The 27578-nt window shown below is 36.1% G+C and overlaps 2 protein-coding genes across 48 annotated transcripts in view; one reads left to right on the top strand and one right to left on the bottom strand.

Moving 5' to 3' along the window:
- The window catches only part of LOC113392090 (cell adhesion molecule Dscam1), a 62790-nt gene extending 39338 nt beyond the window's left edge, over positions 1–23452 (top strand). For 19 of the 47 annotated variants that reach the window (XM_064216087.1, XM_064216098.1, XM_064216102.1 and 16 more), the window contains 27 exons: positions 7202–7321; positions 7441–7614; positions 7696–7784; positions 8403–8610; positions 8932–9088; positions 9165–9416; positions 9714–9824; positions 9912–10153; positions 10274–10429; positions 10675–10823; positions 10935–11067; positions 11149–11258; positions 11372–11531; positions 11977–12128; positions 12403–12485; positions 13078–13254; positions 13380–13444; positions 13560–13661; positions 14026–14220; positions 15477–15650; positions 16685–16777; positions 18219–18403; positions 18533–18646; positions 19061–19199; positions 19459–19605; positions 20553–20613; positions 21675–23452. In XM_064216087.1, the coding sequence (XP_064072157.1) occupies positions 7202–7321; positions 7441–7614; positions 7696–7784; positions 8403–8610; positions 8932–9088; positions 9165–9416; positions 9714–9824; positions 9912–10153; positions 10274–10429; positions 10675–10823; positions 10935–11067; positions 11149–11258; positions 11372–11531; positions 11977–12128; positions 12403–12485; positions 13078–13254; positions 13380–13444; positions 13560–13661; positions 14026–14220; positions 15477–15650; positions 16685–16777; positions 18219–18403; positions 18533–18646; positions 19061–19199; positions 19459–19605; positions 20553–20613; positions 21675–21756 (3830 nt within the window). In that variant the 3' untranslated portion in view covers positions 21757–23452. The other 28 variants (XM_064216105.1, XM_064216099.1, XM_064216092.1 and 25 more) reach the window with 15 other exon arrangements.
- Positions 23453–23520: 68 nt separating this feature from the next.
- On the bottom strand, positions 23521–27357 carry LOC113394967 (ATP synthase subunit delta, mitochondrial). Its single transcript, XM_026632506.2, has 6 exons — positions 27206–27357; positions 26705–26822; positions 25977–26067; positions 25248–25354; positions 24714–24818; positions 23521–23676 (listed from the first exon to the last, which is right to left on the bottom strand). Exons 2-6 carry the CDS (start codon positions 26819–26821, stop codon positions 23611–23613), a joined length of 486 nt encoding a protein of 161 aa, XP_026488291.1. The 5' UTR covers position 26822; positions 27206–27357; the 3' UTR covers positions 23521–23610.
- Between the last annotated feature and the right edge of the window lie 221 nt (positions 27358–27578).

Raw genomic sequence — 27578 nt, 5'->3', positions numbered from 1 at the left:
ACGACATTTGATTAGTGTACATAGTTTTAAGTTATTTATATTCTTTCACCAATCCGTTCCATACAAATAACTAAACATATAATATATAACGGAAAATTGTGGTTTCCTTAATTTATTAATGATGTTTTTTATTATTACGTTCTGTAGTTGTCCCGCAAATTATGCCCTTCGATTTCGGCTCCGATCCTGTAAACGATCAAGAAATGATTGTGGTAATATGTACGGTTAGTAAAGGCGATTTACCGCTTAGTATACAATGGTACTTCAACGGAAAGCCTTTAAAGTCTGATACTAATGGCGTTTTACTTACCAATGCGAAAAGAACAAGTCAACTTACTATTGAGTCAGTTTCGCATCTCAATCAGGGAAATTACACATGTGCGGTTAAGAACCAAGCAGGAACAACGAATCACTCAGCCGAATTATATGTTAACGGTACTAACATGAGACTTTATGCTATTATATTTTATGCTAATTAGCCTTATTTTGTCCTTGCTTAGTCCCTCCACAAATAATGCCATTTGAATTTGGCGAAGAACCTGTTAACGCCCAAGAAATGGTTTTGATCACATGTACAGTTATGAAGGGTGACCAACCTTTGAAAATAGATTGGTATTTTAATGAAAACATAGTAAAACCTGGTGATAAAGGAATATCCCTAATGAATAGTAAACGTGCAAGTCAATTAAGCATTGAGTCCGTTAGCCATCAAAACCAAGGAAATTACACTTGCGTCGTGTCTAATCAAGCAGGCGTTATGAATCATACCACCCAATTATTCGTTAATGGTACAATATTTATTTTTGGCTTGACCTTGTAGAATTAGTACATTTTTTTCTATGTTGCTTCTTTTTAAATCCTATCCTCAGTAACTTTGGCGGGCCATAACAATAAAAAATATATACTTAAACATAGTAGCAAATGATATACAAAAACATTTACGAAATATATTTAATGACGACAGAAGTAGGTTAATCAGGAATAAAACAAAATTATTTCAGTGGCACCAGTAATAATACCTTTCGATTTCGACGAATCCGTATTTTTTGGCGAGGGCGTTCAAGTTATGTGTCATGTTCCAAAAGGAGATAAACCATTAAAGTTCAAGTGGAGTTTCAGTGGAGGAGATGTGAGTTTGCTCTCTGGGGTGAATATAATGAATGTCGGGGATATGGGTTCAGCTCTCATAATACCAACTGTGACAGCAAAACACTCCGGCAATTATACATGCACTGCATCCAATGTTGTCGCCAAGGCTAGTCACCATGCAACACTCAATGTCAAGGGTATTAATTCACAGTGAACAATCCGTGCTTTTCGTGTTTTGTTATCCCTTACATCCCTGCGTAAAGCATTAAGACATTATTTTAAAAACAGAACGTTGATCTTGATCTTACAGTGGCGCCTATAATATCAGTTTTTGAATTTGATGAAGCTGTTTTTTATGGAGAAAGTATTCAAGTTATGTGCAACATACCAAAAGGAGACTTGCCAATAACACTATCATGGTTATTTCAAGACCGACCGTTAGAAAAAAAACATGCAGCAATTGTAACTAAAGTAGGCGATAGGAGTTCTATTTTGGCTATACCGTCCGTAACAGAGAAACATACTGGAAACTACACTTGCACCGCTTCCAATATCGTAGCGAGCACGAATCATACAGCTAAATTAAACGTTCAGGGTACACAACTATCAAATTTGCGTGTTATAATTTTATTTTAGTTTGTTTCATTTTTCCTATCAGTTCCTCCGCACATCGTTCCATTTGTGGCTGAAGAGCCAGTATTTGCCGGCGAATCTGTACAATTGACGTGTCACGTATCTAAAGGTGACACGCCTCTTACCGTTTCCTGGAGTTTTCATGGGAAGGAACTATCCTCTCATGAAGGAATAACAACAATGAAAATTGGCCTACGAACGTCGCTTCTTACAATTTCTAGTGCAACAGCTAGTCACAGCGGCGAATACACATGTCACGCTTTGAACGAAGCCGGTCTAGCTGTCCACTCCACCACGATTAATGTTCACGGTATCTTATAAATTCCCACTACAGTGCTTGCCTCTGCCGCACGCTGCACGCTTGCATATGTAATAATAATAAAGGGCTTTAACTTTCTGGATTAACAGTGTTACCGTACATCGTACCATTTGAAGCAGATGAGTCAGTATTTGCTGGTGAACCTGTTCAGCTTAGTTGTCATGTATCAAAAGGTGATTTGCCTCTTGATATCAAGTGGCATTTCTATGGGTTTGAAAATACATCATCGCATCTCGGCATTATGACAACGAAAATGACGTCGCGCACCTCATTTCTTTCCATTGCCGCGGCTACTGCCGCTCACAGTGGCAATTACACCTGCGTAGCTAGCAATAGTGCTGGTTCTACTAATCATTCCACTGTCCTTAACGTTCATGGTCAGTTTCATTGATTTACACCATTTATATTATGTTTAACACTTGCGGTCAAAGGATATGTTAACAGAATAAGCATGTATTATGTTCACATGTCCAAAAGAAATGTTAGCTTATTATTTTTTGTTAATCATGGTACCTTTTTTCATTTGTTTATTTTATCTAATATTATAGTCACACCAAACATATTGCCGTTTGACGTCGACCAAGCTCTATTCTCTGGTGAATCAGTTCAGATGATGTGCCATGTATCAAAAGGAGATATTCCATTAGATGTATTTTGGGAACATAATGGCCAAAAATTATCCCACGAGTTAGGAATGTCCACTAAAGTTGGGGAAAGATCATCCGTATTGATGCTTCCCTCTGTTACCGGTGCTCATAGCGGCAACTATACATGCATTGCGAAAAATCATGCAGGGACCGCTTCCTACACAACGGTTCTAAAAATAACTGGTACTTATATATAAGAGTACACTTATATGTAAAGTTATGCTAGGAATATATATATAGCAGTTATAATTATTTAGTGTTTTGTTTCTTTTAACTTAGTAACTTAATTTTAATATTTTAATTGCAAGTGGTTCCATACATAATCCCATTTGAAGTCGAAGAATCTATTTTTGCCGGCGAATCGGTACATCTTACTTGTCACGTATCGAAAGGAGATCGACCACTCCAAATAATGTGGAGTTTCCAAGGAATAGAGATTCCTTATCACAACAATATGGGCATAACTACTACAAAATTAGGAGAAAAAGCGTCCGTTCTTAGCATACCAACAGCAATGGGTCAACACAGCGGAAACTACACGTGCACAGCCAGTAATCGTGCCGGTCGCACACACCACTCCGTTCTCGTCAACATTCATGGTATTAGATGTCGCCCTATTCCTCTTCCTTTAGAATAAATTCTGAACGTCATAGATAAATACTGCACGTTTAGACTTAATCTTAGCATTATCTTTTTGTTCGTTTTGATTAGTTCCACCCCATATAATGCCATTCGAAATCGAAGAATCCGTGTTCTATGGAGAATCAGTACAAATGACATGCCATGCTAGCAAAGGAGATCGGCCGATGTCCATTTCTTGGACTTTCGAAGGTCAAGATCTCACCTCTGTTTCTGGAATCAAGACACTTAAGATGGCGGAACAAACATCTTTCTTATCGATAGCTTCAGTTACCGGTGCTCACAGTGGCAATTATACTTGTATAGCAAGAAATAAAGCCGGAGAACATAGGCACTCGACTACCCTACACGTTAATGGTATTTTTATTTATATATCCCAGCATGTAAACATGTAAATCACTAATATATTATATATTATTTTATTTGCTCAGTCGTCCCTCACATCAAACCTTTTGAATTGGACGAAGCCGTATTTGCGGGCGAGTCCGTACATCTTGACTGTCACGTGCCGAAAGGAGATATTCCCATGAATATTACTTGGAGCTTCCAAGGGTATCCTGTAACACGTAGAATGGGTGTTAAGACGACAAGTTTGAGCGAACGTGTCTCTGTGCTGGATATTCCGTCTGCTTCGGGGACAAATAGTGGGAACTATACTTGCACAGCTACAAATAAGGCAGGCACTACCAATCATACAGCAACCCTCAACGTCATCGGTATTCAATCTAAATAATAAACAGGTGTTGCTTGCTTGTTGTTTAGTTCCTCCTGTCGTCCAACCATTTTCATTTGGAGAAGTCGCAATGAATTCTGGACAAGTGGTAACCGCAGCTTGTTCGGTTATTGAAGGAGACCATCCGCTCCATCTAAGATGGCTTTTTGACGATGAACCCATTAAACCAAGATCAGGGGTGGCCGTCTATAATATTGGAGAAAGAAGCGCTATTCTTAGTATTGGTTCTGTAATGCATAGTCACGCAGGAAATTACACTTGCATTGCGGAAAATGAAGCAGGAATCCATTCGCATACATCGTCATTAATTATAAACGGTGCTTGGCCTCTGATATTTATCAAATATGATTTTGTCATTATTATTTTTGTATTTTAAGTTCATTTATTTAAAAATATATTAATCGTCTAGCAAGATAATGATATACTTCCAGTACCTCCAAACATTCTACCGTTCTCGTTCGGTGAAAAACCTGCAAATGTCGGAGAATACTTACAAGCAGCGTGTACAATAAACTTTGGCGATCTTCCACTAACTATAACTTGGACGTTTAATGGCCAGTTCATTTCACAAAGAAACAATGATTACTCGTTGACTAATTCAAAACGTAGTAGCTTACTTATTATTGAGTCTGTTGATGCTAAACATGCTGGTTCATATACCTGTATTGGTGAAAATCGCGCCGGGCGTGCGACATACGCAGCAGATTTAGTTGTTTATGGTTAGTCGTAAAGTTTAGTGGTAGCATCCTATTTTTAGTATTATAGATCAAGTTTGTTTCAGTTCCTCCCAAGATTGCACCTTTCACTTCCGGTCCAGAACCGGCTTTCTTAGGAGATTACTTTGCACTACAATGCATTATTACTCATGGAGATCAACCAGTTAAAATAGAATGGACAATTAACAATCAATCAGCCAAAATAGTCCCAGGAACCCGTGTCAGTAGCGTCGATCGAAGAAGTAGTGTACTTACTATAGAATCCGTACAAGCTAAACATGCAGGCCAGTATAACTGTACTGCCAGCAATAACGGAGGCGTTGTTTCTCATACTACTGAATTAATTGTAAAGGGTGCGCCAAAAAAACCTCTGTTTTATACTTTAAAATAAATTCTATTTCCGCTTCAATATAAGATATTTGTTGTCCCAGTTCCGCCTTTGATAGTGCCATTCAGTTTTGGGGAGGTACCAGCTAATCCTGGAGATGCTGCGGTAGTGAATTGCGTTGCCACTAAAGGAGACCTGCCACTAGAAATATCTTGGACATTTAGCAGCGAAACAATAGACTCAAGTTTGCACCGAGACATCATGACTACCCCGCTAGGTTCGCGAGCCTCTGTACTCACGATTAATTCAGTGAGTGCAAATCACCAAGGAAACTACACATGTATCGTTCAAAATGCGGCCGGGCGTGCAGAACATGCTGCGACTCTTGTTGTAAATGGCACGTTTTTATATATTTTTCAAAATTGTATCGTTAAGACAGGGAACTAACATCACAGTCTAGCACCTACAGAGGCCCAGTCCAAACATTATCTCTCAGACACGTTTCTATAATCCTCACGAATTACTAACAATGCTTTTCGACAATCTATCTAACAGGACCGACTGGTTATTTCCAGTATTACCCCGCATTGTTCCATTCTCATTTGAAACTCCTCTGTACGCGGGTCAGGCGAGTCAAGTCGCTTGCTTAATTTCTGAGGGTGATCTTCCAATTGACATTCAATGGTATTTCGAAGAACGACCACTAAAAGAAATAGCCGGTGTTACGGCAACTAAAATCGCACAGAGGGCTTCACTTCTCCTCATCGACCCAGCAGGGTGGTCACACAGTGGCAGATATGTATGTCTCGCACGCAATGCCGCTGGTTCTTCCAACTATTCTGCCACATTAGAAGTACACGGTACATATAATAGCGCATAAAAACCTATATTCCTAGCACGGATTAGCTTTGCGTAGCTACAATGTCGTGAGCTTTTATAATCAACCAATTATATTGATTAATTTAATCAAAATCTGCCTTTCTAAAGAGTTATCTATAACACCTGCTAAATACATTCTTCTGTTTTATAAAATAGAAACCAAAATAGTTTCCGTTACGTAATAGAGACCAGAATATAAACAATGTAGGATAATCGTTCATAGGAACCGGCTGCGGCTATCATCGACGAAACCATTTCTTCTTCCAATCCTTTCTTGCATATAGCTATCCTGCATCCATCCGTATCCTGTTTTTCCTATCTGTATATTTATTTTTTCATTCTTTATTTGCATATTCTATATTCTCGTTGCCTTGCTTGCTAAATAAACTGTAATTTGAAATAATGTGATATTAGAACTAAATAGTGTATAACAAAATAAGTATTCTTTAATAAAATTATAATTTTAAAAATAAGAATAGTATCATAAATATAAAACTCCACATTCTTTCAAATGATAGATAAAAAATATACTTTGCAACGATGGTTTAACATGCTTTTTATGGTTTGGTTTTTCAGTCACATTTAATTATTTGGTTTGTAGTTAGCTAAAGCTATATTAGTTTAATTTGCATTGATAAAATAAAAAAAAAGCTTCTACAGCATTGCTTTGCTGTACATATTCCTATTTATTAAATTTTAAATAACTTAAAGTTTCAATGTTTTATTAAAATCAAAGTATTAATTATTATCGATTGTAGTCTGAATGTTATAGAAGCTTTATAGATATATGTAATTTTAAATAACCTGGATAATATAAATTTAAAATCGTTTAAAATAAAAAGAAATTCAATGATAACAAATTTAAGAACTTGTTTTGTTTTGAAGTGGATCCAGGTTATTTATTTACTTTTAAATAAAGGATGAGATTTCATTTAAAATTCAATAATTATTATTATAACAGTTCGCACTACTTATTTTATTGATGAATCTATTAAAATACAATATATTTTACTTTGATCTCATCCTAATTGACAATTTAATATATAACTTTCAAATCATTGAAAAAACTACCGAATCGATTTGATAATATCTATTTACAAAAGCAAAAGCTATTGAACTGATTCAAATATTTAGAAAAAAACTATAATTAAATATTTTGTTGCTTAGTACGAAATGTGTATCACGTAGAATCGTTTTTAAGAACTCGAAACATTTTAGTTCCCCCACGTTGGATTTTGGAACCAACTGATAAGGCATTTGCGCAAGGTTCTGACGCTAAAGTTGAATGTAAAGCCGATGGCTTCCCCAAGCCTCAAGTTACCTGGAAGAGGGCTGAAGGTATGTTATCTTTTATATAGTAATATTATTTTATTTCATACTCGTCATATATCATTTTATTCTTAAAAGCATAACTAAATACATAAGGTAAATTATCTTCAATTTTAAATTATTTTTAGGAGATACGCCTGGCGATTACAAAGACCTTAAACCAAATAACCCTAATGTAAAAGTTGAGGACGGAACACTGACGATTGCGAATATTCAAAAGACAAATGAAGGATATTATCTTTGTGAAGCAGTTAATGGAATCGGATCTGGATTATCTGCTGTTATTTTGATTAGCGTTCAGGGTAAGGAATAAAATATAAGGTTTTTTATTTTGATACAAAACCGTACTCCAAAATATTCATATGTTATGCATATAATTTTAGCTCCACCCCAATTTGAAATCAAAATGAGAAACCAAACAGCTCGCCGAAGTGAACCCGCTGTTTTGCAGTGCCAAGCTAAAGGTGAAAAGGTAATTAATTTCATGAAATAATATATTCATTCAAAATTTATGTATATCAAATTTTAAGTTTCGTTTAAGTTCAACAATTCTGAAAGCCTTAATGGTCATAACTAGATGTAATACGTGGATATTACGTGGATAGCAAAAAACACTGAGTTGTGATTTATTTTATTTTATAATACATCCCATGCTCGGTGGAATATTGTAATACAATCTAAATGTCCCGAATACACATATGTATTCAATCATTTGCATTTAAGCAGAGATGGTAGAACTTAACTGAGGGATGAATTGCAAACCTCCGAAAAAAGAGAGAAGGCCTCTTCTTATTAATTTTATTGGCAACAATAAATTCAATTAAAGAAAAAAATAAGTAGGTATTTAAAATCTTAAGTTACATTATTACGACATAAAATATGTTTTAATGTAGAAACCAAAGCTTGATTATAAATTAAAAATATTGAAATCATACGTGACAAAATTTATGATAATTATCGTACAAGGAGCAAGCTATGTCTCGTAAGTATCATAGTAAGCAAATCTTTGTTTTTAATTTATCTCCACTTAAAAACATTTTTGTTACATACAAAATACCCAAATATTTATCAATTTCTCCAATATCAATAGCCAATTGGAATTATCTGGAACATGAACAACAAACGTCTTGAACCCAAATCCGACCCCCGCTACACAATTCGCGAAGAGATTCTGCCTGGTGGTGTTGTCTCCGACCTGAGCATCAGAAGGACTGAACGATCTGACAGCGCCCTATTCACCTGTGTTGCTACCAATGCCTTCGGCTCTGATGATACTAGCATCAACATGATTATTCAAGGTGAATATAATAATATGTATTCTATAATTAATTTGTTAACAGAAATAATTTAAAATTTCACTGTTCGTTTGTTTATTATTTAATTAGTAGAACGTGTTTTTTTAAACGGATTTTTGTCAATCGACAATATCGCACGTGGTTGAAAAAAAAGTGTGTGAATTTTCCCCTTTTTATGGTCGAAATTAGATCATAGATATTATTGTACGCTTAATGGTAAAGTATCATTTTAATACGTGATAAAAATGTAAACTTGAATAAAACCATGTACTTCAATTTTACATATTGTCGCATATTTTGAAATAATTGTTATTCGTCTTTCAGAGGTACCCGAGGCTCCCTATGGCTTAAAAGTTCTGGATAAATCTGGAAGAACCGTTCAACTTTCTTGGGCTGCACCTTACGACGGAAACTCGCCTATCAAGAAGTTCCTTATTGAATACAAACGGGCTAAGGGCAATTGGGAAAAAGATATCGATAGGTAAATGATACTATTCCATAAAATCGTTTTACCGACAAGGTGTATCGGAAAATTAATGTAAAAAAAATTTTTATAGAGTTCTCGTACCTGGAGATGCGACTGAAGCCGGAGTGTTCAGCTTACGACCAGCTACTGCTTATCACATCAGAATTGTAGCAGAAAACGAACTCGGAACCTCAGAACCATCGGAGACTGTCACTATTATCACCGCAGAAGAAGCACCCACTGGCATGCCACAAGACGTAAAAGTTGACGCCGTTGACAAACACACCCTTCGAGTTACCTGGAAACCACCTCAGCCTCAGGATTGGAATGGTGAACTTCAAGGGTAAATTTCTAGCAGATTTTCTATGGATTTTAATCATAAGAATAACTGTTTCGTCCAATATGTAATAACATAAACCACAACTTTCGAATTTTATTAAGATTTTAGTAAAGTTTTAGAAAATCGATAAGCCGATTTATGAGCTGTTTTTGAACTCGATTTCGATTTGTCTTTATCTAATTTAGGTTGATCGGGGAGTGTAAACTTAAGAGAAAAGTGTTTGAAGGTACAGAAAAAGCCCTTAGTCTAAACTATACGTCTCGCGTTATCTTTTCCTGACAAATATAACAAAATTTTCAGATACTATGTTGGTTACAAGCTCGCATCAAGCAACAAATCTTTCGTCTTTGAAACTGTCGATATCTCCAAGGAATCTGGCAAGGAACATCATCTTGATATCTTTAATCTGAAGTAAGTATGAAATATTATAAAAATCATCAATTGTATTTATATTTTTCACAATTTCTCTACGGATAACATACATTTATAAAATTATAGAACTTACACCCAATACGCCATCGTTGTCCAAACCTTCAACAAAATGGGATCTGGTCCAGTATCGAATGAAGTGCGCGCTTACACTGCTGAAGGCGCCCCCTCTGCCCCTCCCCAGGATGTTCTCTGCACCACGCTTACCGCGCAAACCATCAGAGTGTCTTGGGTATCCCCCCCTCTTGCCGCCGCTAACGGACTCATTAAATCTTACAAAGTTATCTACGGCCCCAGCGAGACCTGGTACGGTAAGTCATACAGTTACATATTTTCATTGGAGAAATAACTTTTGCAAAAACAAACTTTCGTTTTTTGTATGAATATAATTTCTTATCGGATTTGTTAAATAAAATGAAATAAAATTGTAGACGAGAAAACGAAAGACACCAAGATCACCGCCAGCAGCGAAACCATCCTTCATGGACTTAAGAAATTCACGAACTACTCTATGGAAGTACTGGCTACCACCAACGGAGGTGACGGAGTCCGATCTGTTCCTATCCACTGCCAGACTGAACAAGACGGTGGGTGTAATCGAATATCTCATTTAGTCTTTCTTATCGATTGTTTCAACGTAGAATGTATTCAAATACAACAATGCGTAATCTTTAATAATATTCTAAAGGTGCGAGTCCAATTTGATGAATTTTGCGTGAGATTGCTCGTTAATTGAGGCTATGTTAGGGGTGAATTTACGATAAATGCTGGGATAGCGTAGCTTTTATCTCAATGTGACCTGATCGCGCAATGAGCTGACCACTGTGCGCAGTTCCCGAGGCTCCGCGTGCGGTGAAGGCGCTGGTTATGGGCGCTGACTCCATCCTCGTCTCCTGGCGCCCCCCTGCGCAGCCCAACGGTGTCGTCACCCACTACAACGTGTACACGCAAGCGCAAAACGCCGAGCCACATCCCAACAAGGTGACGCGCCTTCACACTTTACGCTTACAGCCTCACCGAGAGCTCATATATCCTCCTCTGTCATTTTCGGAACAGCATTAATGTTATGGAGGTATAATCTGGTAATTTTAGGTACCCGCATCTCAAACCAGCTACTCGGCAACCGATCTTAAAGCTGGCCGCTACGACTTCTGGGTGACCGCTTCCACCATCATCGGCGAAGGACAACCCTCGGCCACTGCCTCCTGCAGTCCCAGTGACAAAGGTATTTACATAAACATATAATTATTTTGCAGGTGATTTATTATAATTATTTTTATTTACAAATGCCTAAATATCTTTTCAGTACCCGCAAAGATCGCATCATTCGACGAATCGTTCACGGCCACTTACAAGGAAGACGTTAAACTGCCCTGCCTCGCCGTCGGTGTTCCTCCTCCTAATATTCTGTGGAAGGTAATCTAAAAATAAAATAAATGTATGCATAATGTATCTCTACGTCAAACTAAAACACCGATCATCATAAGGTCCAACTATTTGCAATTGAAATATGATAATTTTACCTTTAGGTAAAAGGACATCCTCTGGAAGCATCGGAACGCGTACGGCAGCTGCCCGAGGGTTCGCTGCAGATCGCCGGAGTGGCTCGCGAAGACGCCGGAGAGTATTCGTGCCACGTGGACAACCAGTTCGGAACCGATACCGTCACTCACACGCTTTCTGTACTCGGTAAAATAACATTCACTTATTTGAAAGAAAATTTCTTACAAACTTATATGAGGAAAATGTGAAGTATTTTCAAATCTCATTTGAATACTTATATATATATATATATATATATATATTTAATTATGGTTTCTATTATATAAACTTTACGGCGGCGTGTCTGAGTGGATAAACACCCCAAACACCAATTTTTCTAGTATCAAACAATAATACTTTTTATGTCCTGTTCTGGTTTGGAGCAGAAGTGCACTGATATCATTATTATATTGCATTATATTAACATAAAATCTCAGATCTCGCAGTTGATGGCACATTGATGGTATAAGCAATTACAAAAACTTTGTACAGTGCCAGTGTATAAGGGCAACGTGGCCACTCGTCAAAGGACACACTTTCTCGTTTGGTTTCTAAGATAAGATATGAGTTTAAATATTTCCAATAACTCCAGCCCCGCCATTCCCACCACAACTGAACATCGCCTCGTCCTCCGTGTCATCGCTGACGCTTCGCCTGAAGCCTTCGCTGGACGCCGCACAGTCTCCCGCCGCAGGATACACCATCCACTACAAACAGGAATTCGGCGACTGGGAAACCGTTCAGGTTGCTTATTTATTTATGTTTTAATGTCTTAATATTGATTTTTTTTTTTAAATTACGGGTCTATTTTTGTTATAGTTGAGTATATATTCAAAACAATAATTAGTAAAAACTCAAGAAAATATATTTCAAATACACTTTAATGATCGCTAAAACTTAAACTCAAAATAATTTAGTAATTGTATATTTTCTTAAAACTGACATGTTTATGATAAAAGTATTTATATCTAAAAAGATGCAGTACGTTTTCAAAAATAATAATTCGTTATCATTGCAGATTCCGAGCAACACTGATACGTACACACTTGAGAACTTGTTCTGTGGATCCAGATATCAACTCTACGTGACTGCTTACAACGGGTATGTCTTAGTATCACACACTCATTTTTGTGTGAAAGATATATTTTTTAACACTTTGTTTATATCACGCGAACAACGTGGCGTCCTGAATCTTCGGCGTCGACTTTCTAAATATGATAACGATCAAAATTCATCCTCGCGTTTAGAAGACTAGTGAATTAAACATATCTGCGGCATCAGGTAACGGGTGTTTCTGCGAGACCTTTTCTGTAGGCTCAATAGTGTATTCGGCAAAAAATATTCAAATAACATATTATTATGAGCTCATGGTATGGTATACTCGTATGGTCATAAAAAGTCATTGGTGTTTTCATCAACTTACTGCAAGGGTACTTACTTGTATTTTGCTTTCCAATAATCGCTAATCAAATCGCCGCCAAACTCGCTGTTTAGATATAAGCTACATATAATACGCGAGCTCAAGATTAATAACACTCTTCGCAAACAACTCAAAGGGACAAATAACCTCAACTTTGAACTTTGTCCGTAGCATACAGGCTATAAGGTCCATATTACATAGTGACGCCTATATTCATCAAACTTTCTATAACTGGTAAAGTAGTAATCTGTAACCCACCGCTCCGTCACGCAGCATCGGCACGGGCGAGGCGTCGGACGTGGTGATCGCGCGCACGCGGGGCTCCAAGCCGCCCGTGCCGCGCGCCGCCGACTTCATCGAGGTGGGCTCCTCCTCCGTCACGCTGCACCTCAAGCAGTGGCTCGACGGCGGCTGCCCCATGAGCCACTTCGTTGTCGAGAACAAGAAGAAGTACGTATCCCACCCCGCCACACACACACACACACGCCGCTCGTCGTCTCTTCACCGATTGCTTCATTTTGCTAAACTACAAAATAATCATTATCGTGTTTGTAATCAATCCATTGTATCTCCAGGGGAGCTGCCGAGTGGAACCAGATCTCGAATGCCGTTAAACCCGGCGGAAACTTCGTTGTACTTGGTAATAAATACTGAACAACAAGAGTAAATCAATACTTTGATAGAACTCTCTTTAAATATTACTTTTTCTAAAACACAATACGAAGTTTGTATATAGATCCATCTTATCATTGTAGACCTCGAACCGGCCACGTGGTACGTCCTGAGGATTACCGCTCACAACAACGCCGGATTTAACGTAGCCGAGTACGAATTCGCAACTCTGACAATGACCGGAGGTGAGGGCTCGCTCGTTTCGATATGGTACAATTGCTCTGTAATACCAAAACACAAACACTCGATTCAAAGGTACCTGAAATGCATCGCCGTCGTACAGTAAATACAATATAACAAAGAACGGACAAAAGTCACTCGTAGCCATAATGCGCCCCCGGCTCGCATTTCAGGTACCATCGCGCCGGTGCGGGAGGTCGGGGACGGGGCTCTGACTCCGGAGCAGACGCTCAAGATCATCCTGTCCCACCTCAACCTCATCGTGCCGGTCGTGGCCGCCGTGCTCGTGATCATTATCGCGATCGTGGTGGTGTGCGTGGTGCGCGGCGCGCGGGAGCACCAACACAAAGGTGAGCGGCCGTGTTGCAGGCACGGTGGCGCCGCTGCCGGGCGCCGGCGCCGGACGGGACCTGCCGCCCTGGCTGCGCGCCTGGCTCGAGCCGGAGGTGCTGGTGCCCATCCTGGCCACCGTGGTCGTATTCATCGTGGGCATGGTGGTCATCTGCCTGACGCTGGCGCGCCGCAACACGCCGCACCGCCTGCGAGGTCAGAAGGACGCGTACTGTATGTATGGTGGCATGGCCGCCGCTTTGTTTATTATTTTTCATCATTTTCATAACAATCACTTTTCTGAGTCAAACTTTTTTTTCTTGAAAAAAAAATACATTGTAAGATGAGTATTTGAGAAACTAAAAAAACATCAGATGTATAGTCATAATAGTCTCGTTCTTTTGATTTATCCTGCTTAGTTCGCTGTTGGCATATTCAATAGAACATAACGGCAACCAAGCTTAACGTAGCTACTAGAAAATAAATGTACTCATAACACGCATGCACATGTAATATCAATAATTTTTAATTACTCATCTGTTTTTATAGTTTGGCTATAGTAACCTTGAATGTACAAAACATTTTATACCTAATCAGAATATTTTTTTCAGGAAATAAATATAATATTTGTAAATGTTTCTACTAATGTTTTAGAGATATCCAAGTGTTATAATTGTTTATGAATATAGTCAAATTGAGAGGTCTCTGTATGCACATATCGCAAATTTACTTGGTGGTAGCTTGGTAGTAGAAGGTTACTTGTAAACCCGTCTGGGTTACCACCCACTCATTACATATTCTACCGTCAGACAGCAATATTAAGTATTCCGGTTTGAAAGATGAGAGAGCCAATATACCTACAGGCACAAAATACATAACATCTGACATTTACTGTATATATGTCGGAGGAGCAGGATGCCGAACATTTGGTTTCGGGGATTGATCCGACATTTGTAAGACTATGTGGGCGTGTAATGGAGATATTCACAAAATAAAACGTATTTAATATCGTCTAATCATTGTATTAATTGATTCAATAATCGTACACCACAAAAATATCAAAAGATTAAAATAATTCATTCATTCGATTAAGAGCAAATGGGTTTGCAAGCAACCATCGCATTCGAGTCGCCTGTCAAAACATAACGACTCGCGTTGCCATGAAACTTACAACTCCATTCGGGGTGACCCGCTCTTAAAAGTAAATCAGCCATCAAACATTATTACCAACTATTAATTAATTATCCAAATCAACAATCAAAGTAATCTCGCCCCGTTATATATATATTTCTCACAGTACCGATGTCTGTTGGCGACGGTGTTCACCTATCATCAGGTGACCCATTTGTCAGTCCTATTACCAATAAAATAATAGGAAAACTAGTCACCTTTTGTAAATTTCCCAGTAAGAAAAGAGTTACATCAAATGGACGTAAACATATGTATAAGCACGTAGCGACGTGACGCTACAGCGCGGTTTCGCTCGGCAGACGACGCCGTGTACAGCGCGGCGGGCGCGCTGGGCGGCGCGGGCGGCACGCTGGACAAGCGCGGCGGCCTGCGCGACGAGCTCGGCTACATCGCGCCCCCCAACCGCAAGCTGCCGCCCGTGCCCGGCTCCAACTACAACACCTGCGACCGCGTCAAGCGCCAGGCCGTCATCAGTGAGTCGCTCCCCCCGACCCCCCGACCGCCCGTCCCGACCATTCGTCACGCGCACTTCTCTTCCGCATTCCAACCTTAACTTGACACACGAATATCTTTCTATATAAAATGTGTCCGCGCCCTACGTTGTGTCGAATCAATTATGTACGTTCCTATGTTTGAAACGCTACCAAATGATCTACAAAAATATAATGAAAGGTATTTTTTGAGTACAACGATGTTATATTTTTAGATACTCGGTGCATAGGCTTTCCATTTTAACATTAGGTAGTGGATACAACAGTATGTGTAGTAACAGTCTTAGGGTACGTGGTACGATAATAAGTATCGAGGTTCTGGATTAACAACCAGCCGGAATGGACTTCTTGAACTGTCACAGGTACCATACAAAGTTATAATAGAGTAGATATATGTTACGGCTTCTTCCAACTTTCCTTTGCGCACGTTTATCTCTACATTTGCCTCCATCCTCAATTTATCTTGTTTTATCGCTTTTTCATTCTTTTCGACCTAATTTTTATAAAAATTTAGATAAAAGTGGATCTGTGCAGAAAAATATTTTAATTTATTATCTTTTTTTCTTACAAAACCCTCTAGTCAATAATTAATTTGTATTTTCATTTTTACCCTTTTTAATTATGTAGACAAAACATACGGTTCGTTAATTTTTTTTTATATTAATTATTATGGATATTTTAATTTTTGGTGGCAGTTGTAGTGCTTTTATGTTTCGGCCGATTCCTCTATCCTATACTTTTATTTATTTTCTTACTCATTCATTCCACGTTAAGCATTCATTTTGCTCACAAAAGAGGAAACGTCAAAACATACAGGTAACCTCCCTGAACGTAATGTAATTCGGTGTACGGAATTCCGACTCAATATCTCACAATTTGATCGAACTCCCACGACATACGGTGCATCCACCGAGGCTATTCCGAGGCGCTCATATTATATCTCGGAATACGGAGTGTGCATCAAGCAGTGAGATATGTCGGGCGGCGCGCATGCGTAACGCAGTAGTGTGGTTCAGTGGGCGCGCACTCCACGTGGGACCCGCGCCGCCACCACTACGAGCGCGTGAGGCGACTGCGCCGCGCGGGCTCCGGCGACACGCTCTCCACAGGTGACACGCGGGCTCGGCCGACACGATGTACATCGCGACACACACACATCCACACCTGGCAACACCTAGAAATACACGACACAGACATACATAACAACATACTTACATATCTATCTATTCACAATCGTATCGTTTTCGAGCCCCCGCGATCGAGAAGCTTGCCTCGCTTTGTTGAAAATTTGAATGGTTACATTTTAGTTCTGATCATTGTGAGTTATTCTATAGGGGCTTTATTTTAATGACAGTTAATAATAATAAATCAAATCTGACCATTGATCGTTCTAAAATTTAATATCTGTTCATTATTATATTCTATATATATAAAAAGCTCCTTAGCTATTAAATTGCCGTTTATCATACAAGGCTTAAACTAAAAGCATAAAGAATATTTTTATGATAAGTTTATTATATGACAGTGTTGCCATTTAAAATGTATTTTATATAAAAATACTGTTTACCGATTTTTTTTATTATCGGGTTTTATAAGAGTTGAACTTTAACTCCAACAAAAATACCATCTAATCAAGTTGACCATTACGACGAGTATTTCCGATGATCGTCGATTTAACTTTTATATCGAGTGACAAACCGGTGAATTACAAAAACGAGCCGTCCATTCTTCAGATAATATTGCGTGTCGTCTGTACAACATTGTTACATCTACTGAACTTATACTAGGAAATAATGTAACTTTTATTATTTATTTCTTTCTCGCATATAGCGATATCAAGGAAAAAGTTAACAGTAGCAAAATAAATGAGCAACATTTTTTTTAAATGATGAATTATTAATTTACATTTAACTAAGCCTTATCTTGACGAAAATTTATATTCAAATTCTAAAGGAAAGGTAATTGAAATACCAAGTACACTATTTGAAAACGGCGATTTCATAGTTTTGGATCTAACAAATAACTTATACTAACAATGCGTAGGATTCCTTCATAAGGTAAGAATATTTTGTGTTTGTTTTTAGTGTATTTTACCGTTTTATTGCAAGTCGTTAATCCCTGCTTTATTTCTAACACTTGTTAATTTTTATTTGCTGGTATTGCATCTATATATTTATAATATTTTACGGTGTACTTATGTATAATGATAGCGATTGAAAAATATGTATTAATACCTAAGTAGAAGAATAAAGGGTTTGTTTTATTCTAACCTAACCGTGTTGTTTGTGTTAGTGATATTTTGCAAAATAAGTATATTAATTGTAAATATAACGTAAAAAAATATAAAATTGAAAATACTTAAAATATTAATTTACATAGTTATATGTTGATGGTTAGTTACCTATATGGATGTCAAGTTGTAACTAGTTGAACTTAAAATTATTTAATAATAAGATTAAAACACATTTTGAGCTGCTTTAAAACTGTCCTAACATTTCAGCGTCCATCGCTCAATAAGTGAAGACAATCTAACATTCGTTCCTCACGCAGGCATGGAGGATGAGATCTGCCCCTACGCCACGTTCCATCTGCTCGGCTTCCGCGAAGAAATGGACCCCAGCAAGGCCATCGCGTTCCCGCACCACCACCCGTCGCACGCCGGCACGCTGGCGCACCCGCACCCGCACCCACACCCCCACCACCCCGCGCACTCGCGCGCCGGCTCCCAGAGCATGGTCAGTGGCTCGGCCCACAGTCTACGCTGGGTCTTCATTACGTTTTACTCTATTATTATTATTACATTTTATTACATCAAATTTTATCATAAATTACATTATTGTGTACTAATATTTTTTAATAAATAGCCAAGAGCCAACAGCCGCTACGCCCGTAAGAACTCCCAAGGAGGACAGAGCGCCATCTACTCCACCGCTCCCGAGTACGACGACCCTGCTACCTGCGCTGAAGAAGACCAATACGTATGTCGAAATTCTCCGTATTCATTTGTTTAACTAGATAACGGATATCTCATTATCTTGCCCTCATCTCACCATCTCCACATTTATTCTCCTAATCTTACGTCATAGTTATCACTATTCCCACTCATGCTCTGCGAGAAGACTCCGAAAATATATCCAAAAGTTCATAGAAGCTCCTTTCAAACATTATACTTTGTAATCATTCGTCAGTCGCTCGAGGCGATTAACAATCCGAACTATATCTTCTAAAAGACATGTACCATATGATTTTATAATTTTTCGTCTGGAAAAAGACATGGGAAAGTTCGGAGTCGTGGTGTATATCTATGCACTGTCGCGATGACAGAGATCTGTCAGAGGAGTAGTAGTAACCTGAAGTGAATGTCCTATCGGTGTGTGTGTGTGTGTGTGCAGCGCGCGCGCTACTCGCGGCCGATGTACGCGTGCGGGCCCGAGTACGACGAGCCCGCGTGCTGCGCGCCCGAGGACGAGCAGTACACCGGCGCCTACGGCACGCCCTACTCCGACCACTACGGCTCCCGGCCCAGCATCGGTGCGCTATTACCTTTATTACTTTATAAATTATCCATACTATATGTCGATCTACATTGACTGATGTCTTAAGAAATATAACCGTGTTATTTTAAAAAAGAAACATCCGGGGTATTGTTATCCTATGATAAATATGTACATAAGATATTTTAAACTATTCGTTTACTTACGATTAACTCGCCACATATTGATATTTCGCTTAAACATAGTCTTCTCAACTATCATTACATCACCATGGTATTTTTGACGTAATCATGCAGGAACTCGCAAGTGCGGATCTCCCGAGCCTCCCCCACCACCACCCCGTAACGCCAACACCGAGAACAACTGCTCCTCCTCGTTCAACGAAAGCAAGGACTCCAACGAAATCTCCGAAGCCGAATGCGACCAGCCCCGTAACTACCCCGGTACGTACCACACGCACGCACGGAACGTTATAACTTTTATTACATAACTCATATCATGCATATATACATATATATATATAACAAATATTTAAAAAAAAATTGACATATAATTCCGGAGTAAACTACAGAACTGAATCATCCGTAGAAAAGTTTGGTAAAAGTTTTCTTAAACATAATTATACTTTCATGTTTAAAATATGTTTAGGATTTCATACAAATACTGAGTTCTTTCATTATCATTGCAACGATGTTGAAGCATTTCCATTTAAGTGATTTATTTGAAATTAATTCTGAAATTGGTCCATGCGTACTGGGGTGTCAACTGAACAGAAGACGGTAAAACGATTTTGAATCCATAATATTATTAATTTTTTTAATTATGTTAATACTTGTGACTGACAGCATGCAAAACTCTCCGTAATAACAAGTGAAAATGTTCCAGCTTCTAGAAGTTCTGGCAATTGGCTTATACTTTTATTTCAAAATTTTCTTATAAATGTTTTTTATTTGTTACTTGGTAAAATTAAGGTTTCAGTAGCGATTTATGATTAGTTAGTTTGATTTAATGGCAAGAAATTATATTTAAATGTTTAGAAATAAAAACTTAATTATTCCAAGTACTATGTCTATAATGAGGACGTTGATATTTTCTTTAATCGAATTTTCTATTAAAAATCGCTTAGACGTGATTGTGGTAACAACATTTTTCTATCTGAAGTGATTCATTAGATTTTTAGATCATGTGTTTTAAGATATTTCTAAGCCGTGTCCACTACACTTTGACCTTTACAAATTAAACTCATATACAAAAGTATATATATAAAGTACCAACAAAGGCTAGTAAATAAAATATGGTGAGTTTAGAGGATGCGGTGTAGAAATATTTGTAGAGGGCAGGCTCCAGTTTCGTGCCTAGTGTAGACGCGTCGTGACTTGTGTTGTTGCAGTAAGGGCCCACACTGCCAAGGACGGTTTGCACAGCGACGAAATGAGGAAACTCATTGACAGGTCAGTTCAGCCAGGCCTATTGCACTTGCATATAATATATTATATTTTGAACACAGCTGAATGCAAAATACAAACAAATATAAGATTTATAATTAAAAATATATTGATTTTCATCTTACATTCATTTAATATGTAAAAATATTGAATATTTTTAACTTCCTTCGAAGGAAGAACTTCTAAGCACTTATCACTTTAAAATAATAACTTTTAACATGATACACAATTTACTAATTGCCGAGTCCTTGTGTGTGTGCACTGTTCGAGTCGCAGTCATCAACTGCGCAAAGTTCTAGCAATGTGTATGCATAGTCCGTCGATATTAAGCATGTACTATGTTCTGCATCCATAATCAACAGGAAACAGTAAGTCATGTATGTGAAGAAAAATAATATGAATTTGCTGAATGTCGTTTAATTTTGCCTGAACTGTTTTATTTTTGTTGTAAAATATAACCTTATGTGGCTAACACTTTTGATTAATTGCACTAAATTTATATGTTTTGCTATATTGGTTATCATATCCGAGTATTATTTTTTTCATTTCGAACAATGTAAACAATAATCCGCCTACACCCATAAATATATTCGAAAAAAAAAAAACTTGATACTGCAAATCTGTAATAATTTGGAGCTTTTTAGCATATTCATAACATATAGATGGCCCAGCATTATATTAATAAAATTATCGATAGAGCCGTTATAAATCCTATTAAAAAACCAAATTAATAAACGTATTGTCAATCATACGGCAAAATCGATGATTTTAGGCGCGCCTTAAAATAAGCTACCCCCTAATTGCTCTATTATATACACTGCAGTATACCTAATAGTTTAGTTACCAATATATCGGATACCTATATAGCTGTCACCCTTCTTTCGAATATAATAACTTGCGTGGCTTACAAATTATTATAAATAATAAAACAAAAATGTTTGTGTCATTTAAATTCACATAATATAAAACTGAATGTATAAAGAAAATTTTATAAAATACAATATAATAACTAATAAACGAAATAAAACATCGAGACGGTGTATTAAAAAATATATCTAACATTACAGACCAGAATCAAACACCCCAATCCCCCAGCAAGCAGTCCACGGGCGGGGGGGACTCACAGCCTACGATACTGTGGCAGTGTAACCTGTGAGCCGCTAACGTCTCCTCACTTCTGTAAGCGTCTGTATCAAACGACCACGCTCCCGCGAGTCGATCGCCCATCGCCTTTCATTCATTTCCCATTTAATCTTTATTGCACAATTAAATAGATTCGCTTCGCTTCCGTGTTCCCGCGAGACCGTGGCCGTGCAGAATGCGGATATATTCTTATCAACCGTTTTTTTTTTATCAAAAAGTGTTTCGCTACCTCGTAGCGATTTCATTTTAAATGTCAAAATAAGTTGTCTAGATTATTTTTACTTATATTATTAGTGCACGCGAGTGCGATTGAAGTTTAGATACCAGTTCGCCCGTAGACCCGCAGTCTAATAGTTACAAAGTCGGATGAGTTACGTCGTGCATCGCTCCCGTAGAACGTGTCACGTCACTTTGTATAGTGTTACCACTTTAAATGTGAAACAGAAAATTATGGTTGTGGTAGTTAAATCAAATGATATATTTTCTTTAGAGAAGTGACGTGCTATCACTAAATTTATCTAATGCGAAACAAACGGTCACTTATCCGACTTTGTGAAATTTTCTACAAATATTATAACGGGGTGTTTTTATTTTTGATCTTATTTGTTTAGCTTAATTTAAACGTTGGAGCGTCTGGATTTTGTGTTGGCTCTAGAAGTGTATTACTAATGTTTAAATTTAAATTAAGCTCAACATGTAATCTTGTGATATTTTGAATTTTTTACCCATTTTATTTTACGTTAGATGTACTAACAGTAACGTTATTTATATTTGTGTATTTTTAAGACGATCAGTTTATAAGTAAACTGCCAACCACGAGGTTGGTCCAATATGCTTCCTTTTTAATGTTACAGTTTTGTGATGCTTTACCATTTATGTTATCGCCATGTCATTTTTTGTATTATTATGTAATGTTTTTAACGTTTTCATTGCGATTTAAATAACTTTTAGATAAGACTAGACCTAAGGCATCTTATTAGTAAATAATCAACTCTTTAAATAAAAAACTATGTAATCTGTAGCTAGTTATGTAAGGACGTGCATTATTGAAATTTCAGTATATAACACTAAATACCCGAACAATAATATTTCGACTAGCAACACTAACCCCGACCTTGTCAAGGTCATATAATACTATATTATTGATATGGAATTTCGAACGCATTTTGTATAACCTAATGTAACCCTAATGTAATAAGGTGCATTTTTATCGTTCAATAATAGTTATCTTATCTCTATATATGCAAATGATTAGATTTAAGACACGAGCGTGTCATTTTCTAGACGTCTTCTTATATGTTGTGGCATCGTCGTGTAAGCTTTGCAACGTAGGCTTGTAGATAGGTTCTTGAGACTTCCTAGCAACCGATCTCTTCTTTAAACCTTCCAATTAGATTTTTTGGATTTATAATAAATTATAATTAAAAATTTAAATAAGGATTTTCAAAATTATAATATAGCTATTCGATGGAGATTAAATTATCTACTCGTTTAAGCGTTTAATGAAAAAAATATCGCCAAATTGACGGGATTGATTTTAATTTATAAATTTTGATGTTTTGTGCTTCTGAGTGTTGTGTCTGCGGCTTGGATTCATTGATTTATTTTCATTAACGCAAAATTACATTGCTAATTGCAATTAACTGTTTGTACCAAAGTGTTTGAATTGTGTTGAATAAAGTACTCATATTTCAACTACGAATTCGCATTTTATTTCGACCACATGCCCATACAATCACAAGGTATACTTAAATATATAAAAAAACGGAATACACTATGGCCATAAACTTTAATAAAATGTAGGTGAGTTTTATCATTAAATAGATGTTATGCTAAACATTTTAGAGAACATTAAGAAGTTTACGCTGACACCGCTTTGACGATTTCTTCAGCGACTTCTACAGCAATCGCAGCTTCAGCTTTGGCCTGAAAATAATATACATTTTATGAGTTCATTGTTCCAACTTACTATATAAATAAACTAAACAACTGCGCAAAAGATATTATAGTTTAAACATGTCTGCGCAATAAGACTATTATCTACTCCAACAGTGACACGATCGATGGACGATTGACGTAGATCCGGCGCAGAAATGACAGCTTTATTTACTTAATTATAAAATTAGGCAGGTATTGTACATCAAAAACTTCCTAATTCTAAACTGCTACTGAAAACAACTTGACAGAAAGACCCTATAACTTTTACTGGCTAGAACTGGGATTCAAGCCCGGTATCTTATGATCTGGAGACAATTTGGTATATACTTGATACTCTATAATACAGTGACATGTATTAAGTACCTGCTATACAAATACACTATATAAATCAATATTAGAAATATAACATATTAGTAAAAAGTAGTAAGATTGTCTATGTCTCAAAGCATTTGTCTTGATTTATACTAGTATGCCTGAAGGCTATGTTGGAGAAGGCTGTGCCAGGGCAATGTAGTAATAATCACTATACAGTGTAAATAATAACTGCAAAAGATCAAGAACTCAATAATTATATAACAACAACACACAAGTGTTGCAAATTAAGTTCAATTTTAGTTAAGTTTGGGCTCATAATATAAAAGTAATATTCGAAAAATTTAAACCGATATAAATTTTATGGTAGTTTCTTATTTAACACGAACATGTTGTATGTGTTTACTATGAAATAAAATTACAGATCTATAAAAACTAGTCTCCTAACTATATCTGGGTATAAACAGGATTACATTGGATTCACAAATGTCAATTTTGTTAAGTTGACTGATTACAGTCACAACTACCAGTCCCAAAGCCAGATGCACGAATAGTGCACAAGTATATGTGCACTCTATCTGTCTGTCTCTCTCAGCTTTAGGTTCGCTCCAAGGAACTGATAAGTTACTATTTATTTTTGATTAGGATTCTAGGCCCTAGACCAAGTTCTACACCAGCAAGTGAGTCACACAAGTAACACAATTTGATTGTACCTGTTCATTAGCGGCAGAGTTAAATTCAGACTGGGCTTTGCTGAGAGCCTCCTGCGCCGCTCCACGATCTAAATTCTCCAGGGGATGGGCCTCCTCAGCAAGAACCTGTAAAAGTAACACATGTTTAAAATGTATATCACAGTATAAATATAAATAATAATAAAAAAAAAAAAAAAAACTAAAGATGGTAAAAAAAACTAGACAGCCATACAGATTTACAAAAAAAAAATATTTGAGCATGAAAATAAGCTGGTTTTAAAGACTTTAAGGGTTTAATGTGCTTATTGGTATCAGCATGGTTGAAAGTTTGATTAAATTGAAAAATGTTCCCATTTATTAAACAATAAATATTACATAAATCTTAGCAGGCATGTTTCTTGTACTACGGAGGCTTTGTGTAAGAGTTACAGTTATAAATGGATTAATGAGTATTTACCTTGAGCAAATTAAATATGTATATTTTTAGTCTGTGATATGATAATACATTTTAAAAATCATTTTATATTTGACAATATCCAATAATAAGAATATTACCTGAACTGAGGAATCGTCGTTCACAGTGATGGTGCCGGATGAAACAAAAATCTTGCTTTGTTTGCCATCATTTTCGGTAACTGTCACTACACCTGGTTTAAGGACAGCTGAAAAGTAAGAAAAAATTAAATTAGAATATTTCATCAATCAGTCAGAAAACATTAGGACCTGACAGATGAATATAAAATAATAATTATTATAAATTCACCCAGAATTATTAATTTATAACAGTAATCACTTGGGCAAAGATAAATTCTATGTATATATATAATCGAAATACTGCTGATGACTGATCACGAGATTTCCGAAACTATAAAAGCTCTGAATATATGTAAATTACAACTTTAAGAGACTACTCTACCATTGTATAAATTTTACCTGTAAGTTACAGACACACAAATAGTATAAAGTAATGGCGATATGTATATAATAAATATATTTTGAATTATGAAATCTAAAATTAAAATCTAATGTTTATTTTATTTATCTGCATTTTCAAAAATATGTTTTTCATTTTAACTTAGATCTAATTTAACTCTGACATAAAAAAAACAGAGAAAAGATCAAAATAACAATCATGTCCAGAAACTCCTTTTGATTTTATTGCTATCTATTAATAGTTAATAATAATAAACCTTCCTTTATTTTACCAATATCTAAGTCATGGCTTAGGTTCAGGCTCATAAGGTTTTTAGCTATAATTAAGTTACATAATATTAGAATAATTACCTAATGTGGGAACATGCTTTGGTAAAATACCAAATGCACCGCTGAATGATGGTACATCAATCTGTTTCACAACTTGTTTGTCGTAGAATACCTGCAGAAAATTAAAAAAATTATATTGACCATTGATCTACTAATTAAAAAAAGTTTTTATATAATTGTTAAATAAAATCAAATACATACAAATGTTGCTATGAATAAAATGAATATATCTTCTACAAATTTCATAATATCCAATAAAATAATTATTGATTTTCATTAACATAATTAAATTTAAACAAAATTAAAAAGGTGTAATAAGACAAGGGGAAGTTATAGTCAGAACTATTAATGAAAAACTACTTGAAGTACATAATTAAAATTTCTTTAATTTATGTTATAAATTGTTATATTTAATAATGTAACAATTTATTTAAGTGTTGGGGTCACACACACAGACTGAAAATTTAATTATAAAGATCTTTTTTAACATTTTAAGAAACAATTTTGATTGGCAAAATCTTATTGAATTATAATCCATAGGTTTCATTAATGATAAATTAAGCCCTTAATAATATATTAAAATAAATAAATATATATATATATATATTTATATAAATTGTAAACAAGATAAAAGGGTAACTTTGATTTAAAATCAAAAGATTACGATTGTAAATGACTAGTATATTGTACTATAGGATATACGTCATAAAAGCAAAGGAAATATTTAAAATCACAAGTCTATCTTATACCTTGTTACCAGCAGCAAAAGTAAATGCCATTTCTCCTTCTTTTGGGGCTTCTGCATAGCCACGTACTTGGATTTTCTTGGCGACATTTCTTAACATACTGCGCAGAGCGAAGGCCATTCTAAAAGTAATAAGTTTATTGAAAATCTTTTAAATACAGTAATATTTTATACTTAGAAGTAATAATTTATACTTATTTTGTTAATTAATTTTATTATTTAATGATTACTATATTGTACATTTTTCACTATTATAACCTAAATTTGAAAATATAAATTAATTTGTTTAAATGACAGTTATAACGCGAACTGTAAGACAATTAGGTAAACTATTATTTAACGAAGATATTATACAAATTATAGCTTTAATTTAAAAGAAATATAGCGCAAAACAAAGATTATGTAATAATGTTCTCATTGCTCTAACGTAGCATAAAATTAAATTTAATAAGCATCATTGTTTTGATAGATTTCTTCATTTAACAAATATATATTAAATACTTACTTTAATGATATATTTTATTTTATTTTTGCAGTCGAAATTCAATGATTATGAAGAGGCCTTTTCGGTTTTGGACACCCTTTTTAGCCTGATAGCCGAAATGTCAACTTCACAATCACAGCTCTGCCGAAATGACTTTATACTATTACGTACGAAAATTTGTGTAATTTTAAAATTTCATTTTAGAAAAAATAAAACATATAAATATTAATAAGTTAAGATACAGTAATTGTTGCTCATAAACATTAATTGTTTTATTAATTGTTGATTAATAAACAATATTTTATAATATCCCTTTTTTAAGCTAAAAACTGTGGAATACAATGGCCATAAGCACGTATTTTCATATAATATATTGCGAACCTATAGAAGATCC

Source organism: Vanessa tameamea, chromosome 10 (assembly GCF_037043105.1).
Source record: "Vanessa tameamea isolate UH-Manoa-2023 chromosome 10, ilVanTame1 primary haplotype, whole genome shotgun sequence".
In the NCBI taxonomy this organism is placed as follows: domain Eukaryota; kingdom Metazoa; phylum Arthropoda; class Insecta; order Lepidoptera; family Nymphalidae; genus Vanessa; species Vanessa tameamea.
The sequence above is the reverse complement of the archived record's forward strand: the minus strand, read 5'-3'. Positions and strand labels throughout refer to the sequence as shown.